General features: G+C 45.4%; 1 protein-coding gene across 1 annotated transcript in view; it reads right to left on the reverse strand.

Annotated features, from left to right (window-relative positions):
• The window catches only part of uggt2 (UDP-glucose glycoprotein glucosyltransferase 2), a 608,113-nt gene that overhangs the window by 562,466 nt on the left and 20,960 nt on the right, over window positions 1–24,687 (reverse strand). Inside the window, exons 2-3 of the mRNA XM_078221650.1 lie at window positions 24,424–24,554; window positions 7,656–7,735 (exon numbers count right to left, since the gene is read on the reverse strand). Coding sequence (XP_078077776.1) covers window positions 7,656–7,735; window positions 24,424–24,554 — 211 coding nt within the window. The remainder of the gene's footprint in view (window positions 1–7,655; window positions 7,736–24,423; window positions 24,555–24,687) is intronic.

The raw sequence follows: 24,687 nt of genomic DNA on the forward strand, positions 1-24,687 counted from the left end.
ACTGCTGTGGTGGAGGCGGTCTGCTGTCTGCCACATCCTATTGTCTGAGGTGACTTTAGTAGACATCATCTGGAGGGCCAAGACCAGGAGGGTTCCAACTTGCTTTCAAGTAGCACAGGCCTGCTAGTGCAACGTTCTTTGGGGTGTGGGGCTAGCGCTGTGTTGGTTACAGGAACAGGAGAGTCAGGTGAGCGGGACATCCCAGGGTGCCCTGGGTGCAAGACCCCGGCGATGCACCAGCTGATCCTCCTCCCTATGGGTGCTCAGGGGCCCCCCCGAGTTCCTCCTTGGCATAGAGGGGCAGCTGGAGTGAGATCCAGAAGCCCTCTGACACTGGCACTTACAGATGGTCATAAGTGCCAGCACCATGTTGTCAATGCCCTGAAGCATGGAGCTCTCAGCCATGAGGCGTTTGTGGTCTGGACCATGGAGTGCACATTCCGCATCATGGAGTGCATTTCCTGCACAGTCTCCAATATAGCTGCCACTCTTGTAGCGTTAGCCTGGTTAACCCGGAGTGTCGGCACAATCTTCTTGGACAGAAAGCAATGGGGCTCCTCCAGTGGGCCTTGCAAATGAAGATTGAAGCTGACATCGCTTCCTGATCTTAACTTTGTATCCTATGCTGAGGGACAACCTAGTCCAGAGGCACGTCATCTGATTAGGGCTGAGCAGACTTGTGGCCTCCAGTAGACCACTAAGTGCCAGACCCCTGGTATATAATCACCCTCCACAAGCTGTGAATCATCAGGAATGAGGTGCTTACCAGTTAGTGACCCAGAAGCCTGTTACTACTAATTTCCACCAAAGTGTGTGTCTGTGCTGGTGGAGGTGTGCTGACAGCTGTGACACCTCTTCGATGGTGGCATCCAAGAATTCATCAGAGCTGCTCTCCTGGCCGGTCTCCAAAGTCACACCTGTGAATGATCAACTAATTTCCCTGCAGGGGAAGGGAGATGGCATCAGTGCATGACAGAGCATAGGATAGCAGCGAGAAAACTCACGAGGCTGGCCAGATGGACGATTGTTTTGTGGGTCTTCACTTTTGTCTCCTTCACGCACCTTGCTCTCAGTGCAGGAATGGTCGTCTTCAGAGGGATGGAGGGCTCTCCTCAATATGCAAGAGGATTTCAGGGATTCCCTGCCCATCTGTGCTTTCTCCTTTTTATTGTGATACAGCTTGTCCTGCAAGGAGACAGATGGGGCAAGGGTAAACACTCCCCAGGTACCAGGTCAGATGGCAAGGAATCATGGCTTGTGTGGTTGGTGAGTTGGAGCTGGAATGTGCTGAAGAGAAGAGCGATGTGGAGATGTCGGCGTTCAACTGGGGTAAAGAGAAGAGCCACTGGGAAAATGAGGAGGCATGTTGGCACAGTGTTTAACACTGCTGCCTCACAGCTCCAAGGACCTGGGTTCAATTCCAGTCTTAGATGAGTGTGTATGTGGAGTTTGCACATTCTTTCTGTGTCTGCGTGGGCTTCTTCCAGGTGCTCCGGTTTCTTTTCACAGTCCAAAGATGTGTAGTTCAGGTGGATTGGCCATACTAGGTGATGGGGCCTAGGCAGGATGCTCTGTTGGAGTCAGTGCAGACTCAATGGCCGAATGGCTGCCTTTTACACTGTAGGGATTATATATGGTCGGGTGAATGGTAGGCCCCATGAGGTGGCAGTGAGTGAATTTCCAATAGATGCGTGATGGGTGTGAGTGGTTGAGCATTGAGAAATGAGGAGAGTGGCTTACCCAAGCTGCACAGAGGAGGTTATTCATCTTTGTGCACTAGATGCCTTGTCTTCTTGTGCAGGAGCTTTCACTTACCAGTATTGCCACCACTTCTCATGCAGGGTTGACTATCTTGCTGGAGGGTCTTCGCTTAAAGGTGCAATATGTCCTGCTTCTCCTCCACCCCATCCAGCATGCAGGTCAGTGCTCCCTTCGTAAACCTTGGGGTACTCTTCTCAGCAGCCACCCTCCTGATAACTTGGAACGCTGAGAAGGCACTTAAATGGAGCACCCCTCTGAGTTGAAGTGCTCAAGTGATACAGGGGTGGGCGAGACAGAGTCAGAGTCAGCTCGCCAATGATGCAGCATAAAACTTGTGCAAATTGTTTTTACAAAATGCCTAAAAGGCGCAAATGCTTGCCGATGCCACTGGTGGGCTACTCACCTCGTCTTGCCCAAAACGACAATTAGCCAAAAAAATGAAAGATTCAGCCCAACGATCTATATTTTAAATGTAAGTAAATATAAAGTAACTGACTTAAGTTTAAAATCATGTTTAGTAATATCAGTTACAGATTATGCATGTATTAGTACAAATGACAATTTGTTTACATGAAAATTTAACTGAAAAATGTTTAAATGGTTAAAGCAAGCACTGACGATCACAATCCCAAACTAAATTTATTGGTCATTTTTCAAAATCTATTCTTTGCCTTTCTATGTTATTTTCTTCAAAAATATTGGCAACAAACCAAAATGGTGGGAATATGAAGCTCACAAATGGAGTGGTTGAAGTGAAATACAAAGATACATTTAAGAGGAAGCTAGACAATCACGTGAGAGAGCTAGAATTAGCGGGTTTTGATGATCAATGAGGAATGATCAGAGGAGGGACAAGTGGAGAACAAGCTTGGGCATGGATGTGCCTTTTATCCTATATAATACAAAATTAAACAAAATACTGATTAGTACACTGGAAGTCAAAAATATTCCAATATTCAATGTAAAAAAAGGTAATAATAATAATAAATGATACAGATGAAAATATGGGGGGAATGATAAGCAAGTTTGCAGGCAACACCAAGACTGGTAAGGTGGTTAATAATGAAAATGACGATTGAAGGTTACAGGAAGATATAGATGGGTTGGTTCGATGAGCAGAGCAGTGGCAGAAGATATTTAACCTTCATAAGTGCGAGGTGATGCACTTCGAAAGAAGAAACAAGATGTGGGAGTATTTAATGAATGGCAGACCACTAGGAAGCTCAGAGGAGCGATCTTGGGGTAATTATTCACAGATCCCTTAAGTTGGCAGAACACGTGAATAGGGTGGTTAAGAAGGCGTATGGGACACATGCTTTTATCAGTTGTGGTCAGAGGTTTACTGCATGGAAACAGGCCCTTCGGCCCAACTTGCCGCCTTTTTCTTTTTTAAAACCCTAAGCTAGTCCCAATTGCCCGCGTTTGGCCCATATCCCTCTATACCCATCTTACCCATATAACTGTCTAAATGCTTTTTAAAAGACAAAATTGTACCCGCCTCTACTACCATCTCTGGCAGCTTGTTCCAGACACTCACCACCCTCTGTGAAAAAAATGCCCCTCTGGACACTTTTCTTTCTCTCCCCTTAAACCTAAGCCATCTAGCTTCGGACTCCCCTACCTTTGGGAAAAGATGTTGACTATCCAGTTGATCTATGCTCCCCATTATTTCATAGACCTCTATAAGATCATCCCTCAGCCTCCGACACTCCAGAGAAAAAAATCTCAGTCTATCCAGCCTCTCCTTATAACTCAAATCATCAAGTCCCGGTAGCATCGAGTAAATCCTTTCTGCACTCTTTCTAGTTTAATAATATCCTTTCTATAATAGGGTGACCAGAACTGTACACAATATTCCAAGTGTGGCCTTACCAATGTCTCTTACAACTTCAACAAGTCGTCCAACTCCTGTATTCAATGTTCTGACCAATGAAACCAAGCATGCCGAATGCCTTCTTCACCACTCTGTTCACCTATTACTCCACTTTCAAGGAGCTATCAACCTGTACCCAGAGATCTCTTTGTTCTTTAACTCTCCCCAACGTCCTACCATTAACTGAGTAAGTCCTGCCCTGGTTCAATCTACCAAAATGCATCACCTCACGTTTATCTAAATTAAACTCCATCTGCCATTCATCAGCCTACTGGCCTAATTGATCAAAATCCCGTTGCAACCCGAGATAACCTTCTTCACTGTCCACTATACCACCAATCTTGGCGTCATCTGCAAACTTACTAACCATACCACCTAATTTTTCATCCAAATCATTCATCTAAATGACAAATAACAGTGGACCCAGCACCAATCCCTGAGGCACACCACTGGTCACAGGCCTCCAGTTTGAAAAACAACCCTCTACAACCACCCACTGGCTTCTGTCAAGAACAGGAAGAGTCGATATGCGCGATCTTCTTGAAGATCCTCTCCACTTGGAGCCGGCAGTTTGCAGTGTCGATGGTAGCCGCCGGCATCTCCACATTCTGTCAAGAAGCCAATTTTGTATCCATTTAGATACCTCACCCTGGATCCCGTGAGATCTAACCTTACACAACAACCTACCATGCGATACCTTGTCAAAGACCTTGCTAAAGTCCATGTAGACAACATCCAACTGCATTGCCCTCATCTACCTTCTTTGTTACCCCTTCAAAAAAATCTCAATCAAATTTGAGACACATGATTTTCCACTCACAAAACCATGCTGACTGTCCCTAATCAGTCCTTGTGTCTCCAAATGCTTGTCGATCCTATCTCTCAAAATACCTTCTAACAACTTACCCACCACAGATGTGAGGCTCACTGGCCTGTAGTTCCCAGAGAGCATGTGCGAGCGAGGGGGCGGGCAAGGGGGAAGGTGAGGACGGGCGGAGGGTAGCAGGCCCGCAAGGGGGCGCATGATCTATCAGACCTCTGGGGCTGCAGCCAGCCAAAACCAACCGTCTCCTGCAATCGCAGGCCGCAACCAAGCACGAGGCCCATACCACCTGGAAATATCACCTCTGCCACCCCCCCCCACTACCCAGATGGATTGTGCCCCCCCTTCCCCCCCCCCCCCCCCACCCAGATGGATTGTGCCCCCCCTTCCCCCCCCCCCCACCAATCGCAGCTGCAGAGTGGTAGAGCCCCCCCCCACCGCCCCCCCGTCCCACTGATCATATTACCCTCTCCCCATACTGATTGCAGTACAGCGTGCCCTCCCTGATCAGGGCTGCCCTGACTTGGCCCTGCCCCCTCCTGGCCTCGCCCAGCCCCCACAGGCCATCCCAATAGGTCCTTCAGGCTAGGCTGGCACTGCCCAAGACACCACCTCATTGCCCTCTGCCTCCCCAAGGCCAACACGACTGCTCACTGTTCATGGGGAGCAGGTTTCTTCCTCTCCAGCTGAGGCCATAAAGGCAAGTGAACCCGGATGATTGAGCGCCGGCCTCACTAATCACATGGAAATTACATTTTACGTAAATTTGAGTAATATATTCAGCCTCTCACCAGAAATAGGAGAGAGGCTGACCTTGCTGCAAATCTAGTTCTGGTAAGGTCTCGAGAGACAAGAAATCGGGATGCATCAATGGCGCAGCAGGCCGGTAATATCGCGGCCTATGACTATCAGTATGCTATATACCTTATATGCTTATCAATGCTGATGGCGATACTTAGAAATGTAAAAACTAGAAGCAGCAGTAGGCCATTCAGCCCTTCATTTTGATCATCGAATTCAATGTCCTGATCCCTTTAGCCCCAAGAGCTAGGTGTAATTTTGTCTTGAAATCACACAATGTTTTGGTCTCCACTGCTTTCTGTGGTAGTGAATTCCATACATTCACCACCCTCTGGGTGAAGAAATCTCTCCTCATATCAGTTCTAAAAGGTTTACCCCATTTAGGGCCCCTTCCACCGTTCCCTCTCTATACTGATCGCAATGCAGATTGCGTAGCGGTCCCCGCTCTCTCTCTCTCCCCGATCAGGCTACCCTAGCCTGGCTTTGCCCCCTCCAGGCCCTACTTCTGGACTTCCCCACCATTCAGAACATTCTTTCTGAATCTACCCTGTGTAAGACTGTTAGAATTTTTGAAGTTTCTCTGAGACTCCCTTCTCACTCATCAGAACGCCAATGAATATAATCCTAACCAACTTAGTCTCTCCTCATATGACAGATCTGCCATCCCAGGAATCAGCCTGGTAAACCTTCGCTGTACTCCCTCATTAGCAAGGACAGACTTACTCAGATAAGGACACAAATACTGCACACAATACTCCAGCTGTCGCCTCATCAGTGCCCTATATAATTGCAGCAAAACATCCCTGTCCCTCTACTCAAACCATCTTGCTATGAAGGCCAACATACCATTTGCCTTGCTTGGTCTTGCTGAATATCCACCTCTCTCAATATACACCCATTTTACTAATAATCTGTCTTCCTATTATTGCTACCAAAGTGGATAACCCCACATTTATCAACGTTATACTGCATCTGTCATGCACATGCCCATACACTCAGTCAGTTCAAATCACGCTGAAGCATCTCTGCAACCTCCTCAGAGCTCACCCAACCACCCATCTTTGTATTGTCTGCAAACTTAGTGAAAATACATTCAGTTCCCTCTTCCAAATCATTAATATATAATGTAAACAGTTGGGGTCCCAGCAGAGATCCCTGTGGAACCCTCTAGTCATTGACTGCCAATCGGAAAAAAACCCATTTATGGCAATTCTTTGCTTCCTATCTGCTAACCACCTTTTTATCCATCTCAAGACATTACCTGCATTACATAACCTAGTAGGTCTGAACTTCAAAGAACAGTATTATGGAGTGGAAGAATAAAAGTCTGAACTCTTCACTATACAGCGTTCTCAATGTCAACTGTCCAATATGGACGTTCTGAGCAGACCAGCACAGAGAAAACATGGGTTTGAATTTAATGTTCTTTCGCTGGGGAGGTTGATGGTGCGGATGGGGGAGTGGAGAGTGAGTGAACATGAAAAAGCACAAACAAGTTTCCCTCTGGGTTCCTGCCTGCCCCAACATCTCTGCAATTTATTGCAGGAGGTGGTGGGGGGGGCAACACCTTCCCCCACTTGAGGCCCAAAGTGGCCAATAATTGACCATATTTTAGGCTGTTGGAGGTCTTCCTGAGGATGAGAGTGGCCCAAAAATAATCAGCTTTAGGCGAGAAGGACCTTCATCAAAAGCCTCCTTTTAACTTTAGGCCCTTAATGTACTGGAACTGCTGGACCTCCTTTCCAACATAGCTTCCAAGGCCTCTCGCCCGACACTCCAGTCCCTCTCTCTCCATCTCTCAAGGTCTCCATAATCTCCTTGCCTTGAGAACCTCAAAATGTACCTGTTCTTGGACTCCGGGTCCCAGTCCCGTCCACTGCACCTTCAGCTGTTCATTCTAAGATGGGACTTCCTCCCCAAATGAGGGGTGAAGGTCTAACCTGCAGCTAATTAACACTTGTTAGAAGGTGAAATGGCTGCAGGACAGATAGTTTTGGCTCGAATGTGTTCCCTGCTCACTCTTCAAATGGTAGGACAGGAAACCTCAATCGTAAAAATCCTGGCCCTGGCTTTTATACTTCAAGGCTATAAATACAATTTAGTCAAACGTCCCCATCACACAATTATCTATTTTTAATTGTTCACCGTCCAGAGTTGCTCATTATGTATCAGACAATTACAGCAAGCCCTAATCTACCTCGACCATCAGCCTATTTATGCTCTGCAAAGGCATCAGTCTGCTTTTGATATTCTTGGATATTTTCCATAGCCCTGAGATAAACAATCCAGAGAATGTCTTAACGCACATATAAATATGTACTTTTTTTTTTAATCTTTGGAGCTCAATGATTAAAGTCAGCATGGACATTGACTGTGACATACGCAAAATAATCTCACCTCCCTGAAGGTATGTTATTTCCTTGACAGTGTCAACAAACTGCCAGAATTTTTCATTATCTTCTTCTGCTACAAACTCACTGCAAAAGAAATGTCAGATAACATTTTATATTTCACAAAAGTAAATTAATATATTCATACAGAATGATTAGAAGCAATAGAAAAAAGTTAATCTGGCCATCAGACAACATTTTACATCAACACAGAAATGCTAAAATGAGGTGAAGTATGGGGAGTTGAGCTAGGATTTAAATTTATACAACTTCTCCATATTTGTAGTAATCGGAGAATGTTAAAATGTTAACATTATAGAAAAAGGGAAGATTTTGTAACATATGTCAAGGACACATAATCAGCACAAGAAAGGAATATTAACACTGACAAATGAGCACTGAGTTCAAAGCACTTTCTTCCACTTCTGCTAAATTACAAAATATACACTCATCAATTATCCCTCTCTGCATGCTAATGGTTCCCCAAGACACAGAATCACAGATTGTTACAGCACAGAAGGAGGCCATTTGTCCCATTGTGTCAGCACTGGCTCTCCAAACGAGCATTAGGCTTATAGAACAAAGAACATTGCAGCACAGGTACAGGCCCTTCAGTCCTCCAAGCCTGCACCGACCATGCTGCCCGACTCAACGAAAACGCATTACCCTTCCGGAGATCATATCCCTCTATTCCCATCCTATTCATATATTTGTCAAGACGCCCCTTAAAAGTCACTACTGTATCCGCTTCCACTACCTCCCCCAGCAACAAGTTCAAGGCACCCACCACCTTCAGTGTAAAAAAACTTGCCTCCTACATCTCCATTAAACCTTGTCCCTCGCTCGTTAAACATATGCCCCTTAGATATTTCCACCCTGGGAAAAAGCTTCTGACTATCCACTCTGTCCATGCCCCTCATAATCTTGCAGACTTCTATCAGGTCACCCTTCAACCTCCGTCGTTCCAGTGAGAACAAACCAAGTTTCTCCTACCTCTCCTCATAGATAATGCCCTCCATACCAGGTAACATTCTGGTAAATCTTTTCTCAATCATCATCTTCACTTCCTCGAAAAACTTGATCAAGTTCGTGAGACACAACCACCCCTTCACAAAACCATGTTGTCTCTCGCTAACACTCCCACTTGGAAATAAGTGGACATAAGTCCCGAAGAATCCTCGCCAATAATTTCCTACCACTGACATAAGGCTCGCCGGCCTGTAATTACGTGGACTATTCTTGCTACCCTTCTTAAACAAAGAAACAACATTGGCTATTCTCCAATCCTCTGGGACCTCCCCTGTAGCCGGTGAGGATACAAAGATTTCTCTCAAGGCCCAAGCAATTTCCTCCCTTGCCTCTCTCAGTATTTTGGGGTATATCCCATCAGGCCCTGAGAAACTTCATGTTTCTCAAGAATCCCAATACCTCCTTTTTAATCTCAACATGACTCAAACCATCTACACACCTTCCTCAGATTCATCATCCACCAAGTCCTTCTCTTTGGTGAATACTGATGCAAAGTACTCATTTAATACCTCTCCCATTTCCTCTGGCTCCATGCATAGGTTCCCTCCCCTGTCCTTGAGTGGGCCAACCCTCTGCATGGCTACCCTCTTGCTCTTTATATATGTATAAAAAGCTTTGGGATTTTCCTTAATCCTGCTGGCCAATGACTTTTAGTGACCCCTTTTAGCCCTCCTTACTCCTTGCTTAAGTTGCTTTCTACTTTCCTTGTATTCCACACTTGCTTCACGTGTTCCCAGCCTCCTAGCCTTGACAAATGCTTCCTTTTTCTCTTTGACGAGGCTTACAATAGCTCTCGTTATCCAAGGTTCCCAAAACTTGCCATACTTATCCTTCATCCTGATAGGAATGTACCGGTCCTGAATCCCTATCAACTTGCACTTGAAAGCCTCCCACATGCCAGATGTTGATTTGCCCTCAAACATCTGCCCCCAATCTACATTCTTCAGTTCCTGCCTAATATTGTTGTAATTAATCTTCCCCCAGTTTAGCACCTTAACTTGAGAACTATACTTACCTTTATCCATCAGTACCTTAAAGCTTATTGAATTGTGGTCACTGTTCCTGAATTGCTCCCCTACTGAAATGTCAACCATCTGGCCAGGCTCATTCCCCAACACCAGGTCCAGTACGGCCCTTTCCTTAGTTGGACTATCTACATTCTGTTTCAAGAAGTCCTCCTGGGTGCTCCTTACAAACTCTGCCCCATCCACGCCCCTAGCACTAAGTGAGTCCAGTCTATATAGAGGAAGTTAAAATGTCCCACTACAACAACCCTGTTACTTTTACACCTTGCCAAAATTTGCCTACATATCTGCTCCTCTATCTCCCGCTGACTGTTGGGGCCTATACTAAACCCCAACATTGTGACTACACCCTTCCTAATCCTGAGCTCTACCCATATTGCCTCGCTGTATGAGCCCTCCGAGGCGTCCTCCTGCAGTACAGCTGTAATATTCTCCTTAACCAGTAGTGCAATTCCCCCACCCCTTTGGCATCCCACCTGAAACATCGGTATCCTGGAATGTTAAGCTGCCAATCCTGTCCTTCCCTTAACCAAGTCTCTGTAATAGCAACAATATCATAGTTCCAAGTACTAATCCAAGCTCCAAGTTCATTTGCCTTACCTGATGTGCTTCTCGCATTGAAACAAATGCACTTCAGTCCACCAGACCCTCTTTAAAACAAAGAAAATTACAGCACAGGAACAGGCCCTTCGGCCCTCCAAGCCTGCACCAACCATGCTGCCCGACTTAACTAAAATCCCCTATCCTTCCGGGGACCATATCCCTCTATTCCCATCCTATTCATGTACTTGTCAAGATGCCCCTTAGATGTCATTGCCGTATCCGCTTCCACTACCTCCCCCCGGCAACGGATTCAAGGCACCCACCACCCTCTGTGTAAAAAATCTGCCTCGTACATCTCCTTTAAACCTTGCACCTCTCACCTTAAGTGTATACCCCCTAGTAATTGACTCTTCCACCCTGGGAAAAAGCTTCTGACTATCCACTCTGTCCATGCCTCTCATAATCTTGTCGACTTCTATTAGGTCGCCCCTCAACCTCCGTCGTTCCAGTGAGAACAAACCAAGTTTCTCCAACCTCTCCTCATAGCTAATGCCCTCCATACCAGGCAACATTCTGGGTAAATCTTTTCTGTACCCTCTCCAAAGCCTCCACATTCTTCTGGTAGTGTGGCGACCAGAATTGAACACTATATTCCAAGTGCAGCTTAACTAAGAATCTATAAAGCTACAATATGACTTGCCAATTTTTAAACTCAATGCCCTGGCTGATGAAGGCATGATGTGGAGATGCCAGCGTTGGACTGGGGTAAACACAGCAAGAAGTTTAACAACACCAGGTTAAAGTCCAACAGGTTTATTTGGTAGCAAAAGCCACACAAGCTTTCGGAGCCCCAAGCCCCTTCTTCAGGTGAGTGGGAATTCTGTTCACAAACAGAGCATATAAAGACACAAACTCAATTTACATGAATAATGGTTGGAATGCGAATACCTACAACTAATCAAGTCTTTAAGAAACAAAACAACGTGAGTGGAGAGAGCATCAAGACAGGCTAAAAAGATGTGTATTGTCTCCAGACAAGACAGCTGTCTGGAGACAATACACATCTTTTTAGCCTGTCTTGATGCTCTCTCCACTCACGTTGTTTTGTTTCTTAAAGACTTGGTTAGTTGTAAGTATTCGCATTCCAACCATTATTCATGTAAATTGAGTTTGTGTCTTTATATGCTCTGTTTGTGAACAGAATTCCCACTCACCTGAAGAAGGGGCTTGGAGCTCCGAAAGCTTGTGTGGCTTTTGCTACCAAATAAACCTGTTGGACTTTAACCTGGTGTTGTTAAACTTCTTACTGTGATGAAGGCACGCATGCCTTCTTGACTACCTTCTCCACTTGCATTGCCACTTTCAGTGGCCTGTGTACCCAGATCCAACTACACCCTGCCTGCTCGTTCTTGGAGTCTTACTGTCCCTACTCTCTGGTTCCCCTTCAGTTAATTCATCTTTGCTTTGGTTCCCACACTCCTGCCAAACTAGTTTAAATCCTCCCGTATGACACAAGCAAATCTCCCGGCCAGAATATTTATGGCTTTCCAGTTTAAATGCAACCCTGCCTTCTTGTACAGGTCCCACCTGCCCTGGAAGAGACCCCAATGGTCCAGATATATGAAACCCTCCCTCCTACACCAGCTGCTTAGTCACGTGTTGAGTTGCACTATCTTCCTACTCCTCGCCTCACTGGCACGTGGCACAGGGAGTAATCCTGAGATTTCAACCCTCGAGATCCTGCTTTTTAACTTTCTACCTAACTCCCTAAACTGCTGCTGCAGGACCACATCACTCTTCCTGCCCATGTCATTAGTACCAATATGTAACACGCCCTCCAGCTGTTCACCCTCTCCCTTCAGAATGCTTTTTGCCCGTTCAGAGACATCCTGGACCCTGGCACCAGGGAGACAACATACCATCCTGGAGTCATTCTCACGTCCACAGAAGCGCCTATCTGCACCCCTAACTATAGAGTCCCCTATAACTATTGCTCTAGTTCTCTTTGTCCCTTCCTACTTAACAACACAGCCAGCTGTGGTGCCACTGCTCTGGCTGCTGCTGCTGTTATCCCCTGATAGGCCATCTCCCCCAACAGTATCCAAAACGGTATACTTGTTAGAGAGGGGGACGACCACAGTGGATTCCTGCACTGACTGCCTGTCCCTTCTAGTGGTCAGCCATCTATCTGTCTGCACCTTGGGTGTGACCACGTCTCTAAAGTTCCTATCTATGACACTTTCCAACACCTTCATGCTCCTAAGTGCATCCAACTGCTGCTCCAACCTATCCATGCAGGTCTGTAAGGAGCTGTAATTGGGTGCAGATGTAGTTTTTTTTATTTCAAAAATATACTTTATTCATTAAAAAAAAAACTCAAATGAAACATTGCAAAACGACAGATCCAAAAGTTACAAACAGTGCAAAAAAAGAAACATTTTTACAGTAAAATCCTTTGCTCATTTACACGACATTGCATTTCAAAACTTAAAACTATGTACACACATCAGAGTTTACTGTGTGCTTTTTGTTTTTCAGATAAGCACACAGTTACGCAGGCCGAGGGTATTCTGCAGTTACCGGGCCCTCGGTCTGCCTCGGTTGAGACGCTTTACACAGTGGCCTTTCCCCATTGTGCCTTTGCGGCGGCTGCCCCAAGCTTGAGCGCGTCCCTGAGCACGTAGTCCTGGACCTTGGAATGTGCCAGTCTGCAACACTCGGTCGAGGACAATTCTTTCAGCTGGAAGATCAGCAAGTTTCGGGCGGACCAAAGTGCGTCCTTCACCGAGTTGATGACCCTCCAGCAGCGGTTGATATTTGTCTCGGTGTGCGTCCCCGGAAACAGCCCGTAGAGCACAGAGTCCTGCGTCACCGAGCTGCCCGGGACGAACCGCGACAAATACCACTGCATCTCACTCGACCTTCTTTGCAAAGGCACATTCCACAAGGGAGGTGTGCGACCGTCTCATCAGCTGCTTCGAGGGCAGCGTGCGGTGAGGTTGAGACCTCGAGCATTCATAAAGGATCTGACAGGGAGTGCCCTTTTCACCACCAGCCAAGCCAGGTCTTGGTGCTTGTTTGTGAGTTCTGGTGATGAGGCATTCTGCCAGATGACACTGACAGTCTGCTCAGGGAACCATCCGACAGGATCCTCCATCGCCTTTTCTCTCAGGGCCTCAAGGACATTACGTGCTGACCACTGCTTGATCGCCATGTGGTCAAAGGTGTGTTGCCGGAAAAATGTCTCCACGAAGGACAGGTGCTGCGGTACGGTCCAACTACTTGGAGCGTTCCACGGCAATGTGGCCAGACCCATCCTCCGCAACACTTGGGACAGGTAGAACCTCAAAAAATAGTGGCACTTGTTGTTAGTGTACCGAGGATCTACACACAGCTTGATGCAGCCGCACACAAAGGTGGCCATCAGGATGAGGGCAGCGTTGGGAACGTTTTTCCCTCCGTTCTCTGGAGATTTGTGCATCGCCTCCCTCCGGACACGATCCATCTTTGATCTCCAGATAAATTTGAAGATGGCCTGGGTCACTGCTGTTACGCAGGATTTGGGGATAGGCCAGACCTGCGCCACGTACAACAACACGGACAGTACCTCGCATTGGACCACAAGGTATTTTCTAGTGATAGGGAGGGAGCGTTGCTCCCACAATCCCAATTTTTGTCTGGCTTTGGCGATGTGCTCCTCCCAGTTTTTGGCACATGCCCCTGCCGCTCCAAACCATATCCCCAGCACCTTGAGGTAGTCTGCCCTGACGGTGAAGGGGACAAAGGACGTGTCAGGCCAGTTCCCAAAGAACATGGCCTCGCTCTTACCCTGGTTGACTTTGGCTCCCGAGGCCAGCTCGAACTGCTCACGGACTTGGAGGAGCCTGCGAACAGACGAGGGGTCCGAGCAGAAGACAGCCATGTCATCCATGTACAGGGAAGCTTTGACCTGCGTGCCTCCGCTGCCTGGGATTGTGACCCCTTTGATGCCTGGGTCGCTTCTGAGTGCCTCGGCAAAGAGTTCAATGCAACACACAAAAAGGACGGAGGAGAGAGGGCAGCCCTGCCTGACTCCAGACCTGATCCAAAACATATCTGATTCCCACCCGTTGATTGAAACTGCGCTACTGATGTCTGTGTAGAGCAGTTGGATCCAATTGCAGATTCCCTCCCCAAAGCCCATTTTGGAGAGCACATCCATCATGTAGCTGTGCGATATTCTGTCAAACGTCTTCTCCTGGTCTAGGCTGATGAGGCAGGTATCCACCTGCCTGTCCTGCACGTAGGCGATTGTATCCCTGAGTAGCGCGAGGCTATCAGAGATCTTCCTGCCGGGTACAGCACAGGTTTGATCAGGATGGATCACTGACCCCAGAGCAGACTTGACCCGGTTGGCGATGACCTTGGCCAGAATTTTATAGTCCACGTTCAATAGTGAAATGGGTCGCCAATTTCTAATTTCTTCCCTTTCCGCCTTCTGCTTGTAGATGAGAGTGATGATGCCTTTCCTCATGGATTCTGACATGCTGCCTTCCAGAAGCATACTCTCGTATACTTCCAGGAGGTCCGGGCCCGTCAAGTCCCACAACGCCAAGTAAAACTCAGCCGGTAAGCCGTCGCTTCCGGGAGTTTTACCCTTCTGAAGGGACTCGACGGCCTTTGTCAGCTCATCCAGAGTTACTGGTCTGTCCAGGCTCTCCCACTCGCCGTCGTCTAAGACCTGCGTGATAGACGACAGGAAAGACTGGGAGGCTGTGCTTCCTGTTGGCTTCAGGTCATACAGTCCGGCATAGAAGGATTTGCAGATCCTCAGAATGTCAGACTGCGATGACCTTACAGAGCCATCTTCTTCCTTCAGGCTGCTGATCACAGAAGTTTCTCTGTGCACCTTCTGGAAGAAGAAACGCGAGCACGTTTCGTCCTGCTCCACGGAGCGGACCCTGGACCGGAAGATAACCTTGGAGGCCTCCGAGGCAAAGAGCGAGGCTTGCTGGCTCTTCACCTCCCGGAGATCCTCCTTGATATCAACCCCCATCGACTGCAGTTGTAGTAGCTCCTGCATTCTTTTCTGGAGTCGGGACATTTCCCCCCGTCTCTCCCTGGCCTTCTGAACCCCTTTGCGGATGAAGAACCTCTTGATGTTGCCCTTGATGGTTTCCCACCAGAGCGATGGAGACTCAAAGAAGGGTTTCACGGTCCTCCAACCGTGGTAAACCCTTTTGAGTTCCTCGAGGTTCTCTGGGGTCAACAGTTCTACATTTAGCTTCTGTAGTTTTTTTTCATTCCAATTCAATCAAATCAAGTCTAATTCAGAGTCTCAACAAGTTGAGACATTTCCTATCCAAGCTGACAAGACAGGGCCTCCACTCCTGTCTTGGGCCTGATCTACATGAGCCAAGCTGATTGGAGTAGGTGCAAGTCCTCCTCCTCCAAGGTTTGATCTCATTTGCATCTTAGCCAAAAGGCCGAGATGCCGCTTTTAAAAATTGCTTCAAATGAAGCTTAAATGTAACCTAATGACCTTAACCAAGTGCAGCCTGTCCATACTCCACTTGATCTTAGCCAAAAGGCCGATGTCTGAGATGCTGGAAGCGTCACAGATCTCCCGCCTCTAACAGGTGTCGCTCCTCGACACCAGACCTTCCGCTTCCCACCTCTTTGTAGATGTTGTTGGGCTGACCTCTCCCAGAATGCACCAGAGAAGTCCCTCAGCCGCCTCTCCCAGATGCTGTAACTCTTGTATATCACTGGAGGTATTCTTCCGCTTCCCAGGAGGCCAGGCACAAGCACGCCACTGCTTTCAGTCTGATGTCCACTCCCTTCTAAACTAAAAACTCAAATTCAAACTGCAGCTGAACAGGGAAAAAAACTTTAAACTCCCTGGGAAGGAAAAAAAACCTGTCCAGAACTCATGAACTTTTCTCCTAAAAATGCAGGGCCATAAAACTAATCCCAGAGTAAACACAAACAACCCCATTTAAATAGCAATGAAAGGACTCATCTTAATCAACCCAGCAACAATGACGTCACTGAAGCTGTGAGCGAAGAAACCACTTACTGTGAAAGCTGCAGAGGTCATGATTTAAAAAACTCAGGGTACATGGTCACAAAGTATATCGAATGGAAGAGGATAATCAGGGAAGGAGCCTGCTCCACCATTGAATGGTGGAGCAGGCTCGAGGAGTCAGATGGCCTATTCTCGCTACTACTTCTTATGTATTCCCTAGAATGTCAATGGTTAAGGAAGGGGGCAGATAGGATCAATAGAAATAAGCTATTGTTGAGGATTCTAAGACTGAGGGGCATCATTTTAAATCGTAGATCGATAGGATTTTTGCGAACCAAAAGTATTAAGGAAATGGAGCAAGGATCTATAGATATACAAATTAGATCAGAGCAGCAATGATTTCACTGAATGGTAAAGTAGGCTTGAGAGGATAAATTACCTCTTCTCATGTTGCTAAATCAGTAGAAGTTATAAATTATTAAAACGGCTAAGATAAAGTGGGCCTTTAATATGGTGCAGTGGCACAGTGGTTAGCACTGTTCCCTCACAGTGACAGGGAACTGGGTTTAATTATGGTCTTGGGTGACTGTGTGGGGTTTGCGCATTATCCCCATATCTGCGTGGGTTTCCTCTAGGTGCTCCGGTTTCCTCCCACAGTCCAAAGATGTGCAGGTTAGGTGGATTGGCCATGGGAAAATTGTCCCTTACTGTTCCAAGATGTGTAAATTAGGTGGATTAGCCACGGTAAGTATGTGGGTTCAGAGAGGGGCGAGGACCTGGGTAAGATACTCTGTCAGAAAGTCAGTGCAGACTCGATGGGCTGAATGCCTTCTTCACTACTGTAAGGATTCAAAAAAAAAGGGCACAAGATGTAAAATCTCCTCTTAGCCTTATCTATTCTGAGAACAACCGCAAGGATCAGTGCTGGGACCCTTAATGAAGATGATATTATGGGGGGGGGGGTAATGATAAGCAAATTTGCAGATGACACCAATATTAATAGTGAAGGACTTTGGTTACAGGAAGATATAGATGAGTTGGTCAGATGGGAAGAACAGTGGCAGATGGTATTTAACCCTGAGAAAACCAGATAATGCACTTTGGAAGAAGTAACAAGACAAGGGAGTATTTAATGAATGATAAGACACTAGGAAGCTCAGAGGAATAGAGGGATCTTGAGGCACATGTTCACAGATCCTTGAAGGCAACACAACAGGTGAATAGGATAGATAAGAAGGCATATGGGACAATTGCTTTTATCAGTTGTGGCATTGAGTTCAAGAGAAAGGAATTCATGTTAAAGATGTACAGATCGTTGGTTGGGCCACAGCTGCAGTAGTGTGTGCAGTTGTGGTCACTCACTATAAAATGACGTGATTGCACGAGAGGGGATACAGAGGAGCTTCACCAGGATGTTGCCTGGATGGAGCTTTTGAGCTATAAAGAGAGACGTGGATTGTTTTCTTTACAGTGGAGAAGGCTGAGGAGGAGTGGGGGGACAAAGTGTATAAGATTAAGAGGGGTATGGACAGGGTGAATAGCAGCTGCTCCTCTTGGCTGAGGGGTCAATCACGAGGGGCATAATTTTAAGGTAAGGGACAGGAGATTCTTAGGGGATTTGAGAAAACATTTTTTCACTCAGAGGGTGGTAGGAATCTGGAATGCACTGCCTGTGAAGATAGTGGAGGCTGGACATCTCAAAACCTTTAAAAAGTATCTGGATGAGCACTTGAAACATAGAAACTAGAAGCAGCAGTTGGCTATTCGACCCTTTGAACCTGCTCCACCATTCATTATCATAGCTGATCATCAAATTCAATATCCTGATCCTTCCCCCGATATCCCTTGATCATTTTAGCTCCAAGAACTATGATCTAATTTCTTCTTGAACTCTCACGTTTTACCCTCAACTACTTTCTGTGGTAGTGAATTCCACACATTCACCACACTCTGGGTGAAACAATTTCTCTTCACCTCAGTTCTACCCTCAAACTATGATCCCTAGTTCTGGACTCTTCCACCATTCAGAACATTCTTTCTGAATCTACTCTGTCCAATCCTGTTAGAATTTTATAAGTTTCGATGAGATCCTCCTCACTCTTCTAAACTCCAGTGAATATATTCCTAATCTACTTAGACCCGCCATCCAAAGAACCAGCCTCGTAAACCTTCGCTGTGGTCTCTTTATTGCAAGGACATCCTTCCTCAGATAAAGGACACCAAAACTGTACACAATGCTCCAGGTGTGGCCTCACCAACACCCTATACAATTGCAGTAAAACATCTCTATTCCTAGACTCAAATCCTCTTCATAACATTGAAGGATATGAGACAAATTCTGAAAAATGGGATTAGCATGACCTTAGTGGTAGTTATTGTTGGTGCAGACTCGATGAGCTGAAGGGCCTTTTCTGTACTGAACGGCTGTGAATTGCAGCTTCTCCAATCTGACCAGAAAAGGCATTGTCCCTACAAATTCTAAAAACTGTCCCCAACACAAGAACATTTAAAAGTTGGTAAAGAAACACCAGACCTATATAGAAAATAATTCTTGCATCTAAATGCCAAAACTGAAGCATTAAATTTACCAGTGTAAAGACAAAATTCCTGAAGGATTATTGGTTGACAATTATTTGCATTGATAAGAAAGAACAAAGAATAAAGAACAATACAGCACAGGAACAGGCCCTTTGGCCCTCCAAGCCCGTGCTGCTCCCTGGTCCAAACTAGACCATTCTTTTGTATCCCTCCATTCCCACTCCGTTCATGTGGCTATCTAGATAAGTCTTAAACGTTCCCAGTGTGTCCGCCTCCACCACCTTGCCTGGCAGTGCATTCCAGGCCCCCACCACCCTTTTGTGTAAAATATGTCCTTCTGATATCTGTGTTAAACCTCCCCCCCCTTCACCTTGAACCTATGACCCCTCGTGAACGTCACCACCGACCTGGGGAAAAGCTTCCCACCGCTCACCCTATCTATGCCTTTCATAATTTTATACACCTCTATTAAGTCTCCCCTCATCCTCCGTCTTTCCAGGGAGAACAACCCCAGTTTACCCAATCTCTCCTCATAACTAAGCCCCTCCATAGCAGGCAACATCCTGGTAAATCTCCTCTGTAATCTCTCCAAAGCCTCCACGTCCTTCAGGTAGTGTGGCGACAAGAACTGGACGCAGTATTTCAAATGCGGCCGAACCAACGTTCTATACATCTGCAACATCAGACCCCAACTTTTATACTCTATGCCCCGTCCTATAAAGGCAAGCATGCCATATGCCTTCTTCACCACCTTCTCCACTTGTGACGTCACCTTCAAGGATCTGTGGACTTGCACACCCAGGTGCCTCTGCGTATCCACACCCTTTATGGTTCTGCCATTTATTGTATAGCTCCTCCCTACATTAGCTCTACCAAAATGCATCACTTCGCATTTATCAGGATTGAACTCCATCTGCCATTTCTTTGCCCAAATTTCCAGCCTATCTATATCCTTCTGCAGCCTCTGACAATGCTCCTCACTATCTGCAAGTCCTACCAATTTTGTGTCGTCCGCAAACTTACTGATCACCCAAGTTACACTTTCTTCCAGATCGTTTATGTAAATCACAAACAGCAGAGGTCCCAATACAGAGCCCTGCGGAACACCACTAGTCACAGGCATCCAGCTGGAAAAAGACCCTTCCACTACCACCCTCTGTCTTCTGTGACCAAGCCAGTTCTCCACCCATCTAGCCACCTTCCCCTTTAACCCATGAGATCCAACCTTTTTCACCAGCCTACCATGAGGGACTTTGTCAAACGCTTTACTAAAGTCCAATATAGACGACATCCACGGCCCTTCCCTCGTCAACCATTTTGGTCACTTCTTCAAAAAACTCCACCAGGTTAGTGAGGCTTGACCTCCCTCTCACAAAACCATGCTGACTATCGTTAATGAGTTTCTAAATGCGCATACATCCTATCTCTAAGAATCTTCTCCAATAGCTTCCCCACCACGGACGTCAAGCTCATCGGCCTATAATTACCCGAGTTATCCTTCCTACCCTTCTTAAATAACGGGACCACATTAGCTATCCTCCAATCCTCTGGGACCTCACCTGTGTCCAGTGACGAGACAAAGATTTGCGTCAGAGGCCCAGCGATTTCATCTCTCGTCTCCCTGAGCAGCTTTGGATAGATTCCATCAGGCCCTGGGAATTTGTCAGTCTTTATATTCTCCAACAAACCTAACACTTCCTCCCTTGTAATGGAGATTTTCTCCAACGGCTCAACACTCCCCTCCGAGACATTCCCAGTCAACACATCCCTCTCCTTTGTGAATACTGACGCAAAGTATTCATTTTGGATCTCCCCTACTTCTTTGGGCTCCAAGCATAATTCCCCACTTTTGTCCCCAAGAGGTCCGATATTTTCCCTGACAACCCTTTTGTTCCTAACTTATGAATAAAATGCCTTGGGATTCTCCTTAATCCTGTCTGCCAAGGACATTTTGTGACCCCTTTTTGCCCTTTTAATTCCCCGTTTGAGTTCTTTCCTACTTTCTTTGTACTCCTCCAGAGCTCCCTCCGTTTTTAGCTGCTGGACCTAACATACGCCTCTCTTTTCTTTTTGACCAGTCCCTCAATTTCCCTGGTTATCGAATCCTACCCTTCCTATCCTTTTTTTTTTACAGGCACATGCCTGTCCTGTAGCCCTAACAACTGTTCCTTAAAAGACTCCCACATGCCAGATGTGGATTTACCCTCAAACAGCCTCTCCCAATCAAGAGCTGCCAATTTCTGCCTAATGCCACTAAAGTTAGCCTTCCCCCAATCCAACACCTTACCCTTGGGACACCACTCATCCTTTTCCATCACTATCCTAAAGCTAACAGAATTGTGGTCACTATTTGCCACATGTTCCCCTACCAAAACTTTGAAGACCTGACAGGGCTCATTCCCCAGTACGAGGTCCAGTATAGCCCCCTCTCTAGTCGGGCTATCTATATATTGTTCCAAAGAACCGTCCTGTACGCATTTCACAAATTCCTCCCCATTCAGAGTCCCAGCTCTCAGCGATTTCCAGTCTATACCAGGGAAATTGAAGTCTCCCACTACAACAACCCTATTTTTCCTGCACCTATCCAATATCTCCTGACATATCCGTTCTTCCACTTCCCTTGGGCTGTTGGGGGGCCTGTAGTACACCCCCAACATAGTGACTGCGCCCTTCCTGTTTCTAAGCTCCACCCAGAGTGACTCGTTACATGACCCCTCTGAATTGTCCTCCCTCTGCACCGCTGTAATATGCTCTCCAACTAATACTACTACTCCCCCATCTCTTTTGGCCCCTCCTCTGTCTCGCCTAAAACACTTGTACCCCGGAATATTCAGCTGCCCATCCTGTCCCTCTTTCAACCAAGTCTCTGTCACCGCAACCACATCCAAATTCCTCGTGAGCATTAAGGCCCTAAGTTTGTCTGTCTTACCTGCTACCTGATATTAATCAACTACTTCATATTGATAGTAAATGTAGTAGTTCCTCCTAATTCCAATAGTGTTAAGAAGTTGAATCAGCAAGAACAGTCATTTAATTTTCATTCTTTCAGGAGATGAGAGTGTCACTGGCAATATTTGTTGCCCATCATTAACTCAGGCTGTTTCAGCATTCATGTCTCCTTTACAACCATGAACATTTAAGTACACTTTATGATCCTAAGGAATTCCTCTGCCATTTCCTTTAGCAAATGTACACCATCATAAAACATTCAGCAATTTGTGGCTGGAAAAAGATACATCTTCATGAGTTCTGATTCCCCATAAATTGCTTGATGAGTTGGTGCAAACCTGATGGGTGTAGAAAGATAGAAAAGAAAAAGGGCTACAATAAGATTGGCAGACTCTGCTAGGGCTTTTGTTTAATCAACTTAGATGCAGAATTCACTTTATCAATGGGCAGCAAGTTTGCTCGTAATTGTAATGAGGTGTTTTAAATACTTTGTAGTTTTAAAGGTACATGTAATACCTTTAATTAGTCCATACATATAAATATATCTTCTGTACATTTTTAGAAAAAGAAACTTTGATGCATAGTTACAGAGTGCCCTTTCATACCAAACATATGTTAAATACATTCCTTGAAAGAACCCAATTGTTGGAATCACAAGGCCATGAAGGAGACTTAATTGCCTCACCAGACACCTCATCAGAAACAAGAGTGAGTTTTAATGAGGCTGCCTTCACAGTTTCTAATCAAAACAGAGTCAGAAAGATATTAAAGTCTTAGCTAACCAAAGAGTTATGGTAGGGGACTGAGTGGGAACGGACGAGAATTAATAGTAACATAATGATACCCCTTGAATTTGGAGGTAGTGATAAAAAGCTCAGTCATTGAATTGATAAGCAATATATATATGTTTCATTATGTTGGCAATAAACAAAACTTATCAGAGCAAAAATTGGGGCAAGATGAGTTGACCACATCCCTTAGAGATTCAGTTAACTTCACTGACAAGGACATAAAATATTAATGGCTTTTGTAGGCCCCATTTATCAATTAAATGATGCCCATGTGAGACTGTTTTAGTGAAGATGCTTTGAGACTGCTATCAAAATAGAGACATGGTGTCTGACTAAAAGACTAGAGGACAGGCTTAGGGATGATATATTGGGGTATCCACAAGATATCGTGATCTCATAGATCAGGGTGGTTCAGTATTTTTTCTGTTGGATCAATAAGTATGTCATTTGTAACACTTTTGATTGGATTGTGTCCAACTGACTGTGAGCTGCAGAATTGTATAAACCAGGATGATTTTCTTTGTCTGTTGGAGTGGTATCTCTGATCCATTGTGTTGAGAGACTACCCCTCTTGCTAGCAAGTAAAATAAAGACAACCTGCCAGTTAAGTATCATAGAAACCCTACAGTACAGAAAGAGGCCATTCGGCCCATCGAGTCTGCACCAACCACAATCCCACCCAGTTGCTACCTCCATATCCCTACACATTTTACCCACTAATCCCTCTAACCTATGCAAGTATCTTGTGTTAATGTGTGTTTGTGTTAAAGTCAAACTCGGAAGTCGAGATTTTGACATGGGCCGAAGGGCCCCTTTTGCACTGTATGATTTGCACTTCTCCATTTTCCCCTGACATGACTGAAAACTACAAGTTTGCCATAAACTTCCCCATTGAATTGAATTCCGTGTCATGAGACTGCTTGATTTACATAATTCATGCAAATTAATTTCAGCACAGCCATTTACCGGTGGTAATCCATGTGGTAAGGATTCCGCTAATGACATAATTTATGGCCCTGCAATGATTCAACCTTGGAGGCAAGAAACACAAACTAGATACATTTCTTTCAGAAAATACTTTTGGGATACATTCCAAGTAATTTGAGACCTGACACGGTGAGTGATTTAGGGCTCACGGCTCCCAAAGTTCACTATTGTAATTTCTGGGTCTGCTGTAGGTCAATTAAAGAATCATTATTATACTTGGTCAGGAACTTGATTATCATTGTATCATGTGACTACCAGGACAGTGGGAAACAAAAGAGATGAGCTTTGTTTATTTTCATGTAGCATTTCCAAAGAAATCTATTCCAATGTCCATGATCATACTGAATGGGAGCACTGGTTCTATACTTCAAGAACCAAGCACCCTTGAAAATGTTGTACTCTGCTATTCACCAGTTAACTTCAAGGACCAATGCATCAATTTTCAAACATAATTGGATTATATTTCCTCTTCTGGCTTTTCATTTTCCTTGGTGTCTCTTCATCTCTCTCTCTATCTATTTTGGCTCTATTTTATTTTCATTGAAGAAAGATTGAAAAGATTTTTTGTAAGTAACCAAGTATCCATAAATATTATAAGTAATAGATATAAGCAGAATATTTAACTGGTCTGTAATGCAGAACTCATGGACATGAGGATACAATTAACAAGAGTGCAGTCAGAATTTGGAGAACATTTTTTCACTCCCTTTGAATAAGCCACTGGCTGAACCACAAATAGATATTTTGATTAGATTTTATTCATGAATGGCAATACTTATTCATCCAGGCAAATTCCAGTGCAGACACTGTCATAACAATTCTGTGAAATCATAATTTAATTTTAAAGAAGGATCTTCAGAAAGGGTGAAGTTAAATGCGTACAAAATAGTCCAAAAGTAATGTTACCTTGTCTCCAGCAAGAAAGGCATTGATGACCACTTTGCATCTAAACTAGCAGTAACACCTTTCCCAGCTGCGCGAATGTTGCAAAACCTCAAAATGAGGACAATGAATGGCAGGATGATCATTTTTGAAAACTAAAAAGAAGAAAAACTGAGTTATCAAGTACAATATTCCTGAATTTTACAGCTGAAGTTGAATGCACAAAAAAGGATGGAATGTCAAACAGTATTCTACAATATAATGTAACAAATGAACAAGTAGCAAAAG

Source organism: Mustelus asterias, chromosome 10, assembly GCF_964213995.1.
Source record: "Mustelus asterias chromosome 10, sMusAst1.hap1.1, whole genome shotgun sequence".
Classification (NCBI taxonomy): Eukaryota; Metazoa; Chordata; class Chondrichthyes; order Carcharhiniformes; family Triakidae; genus Mustelus; species Mustelus asterias.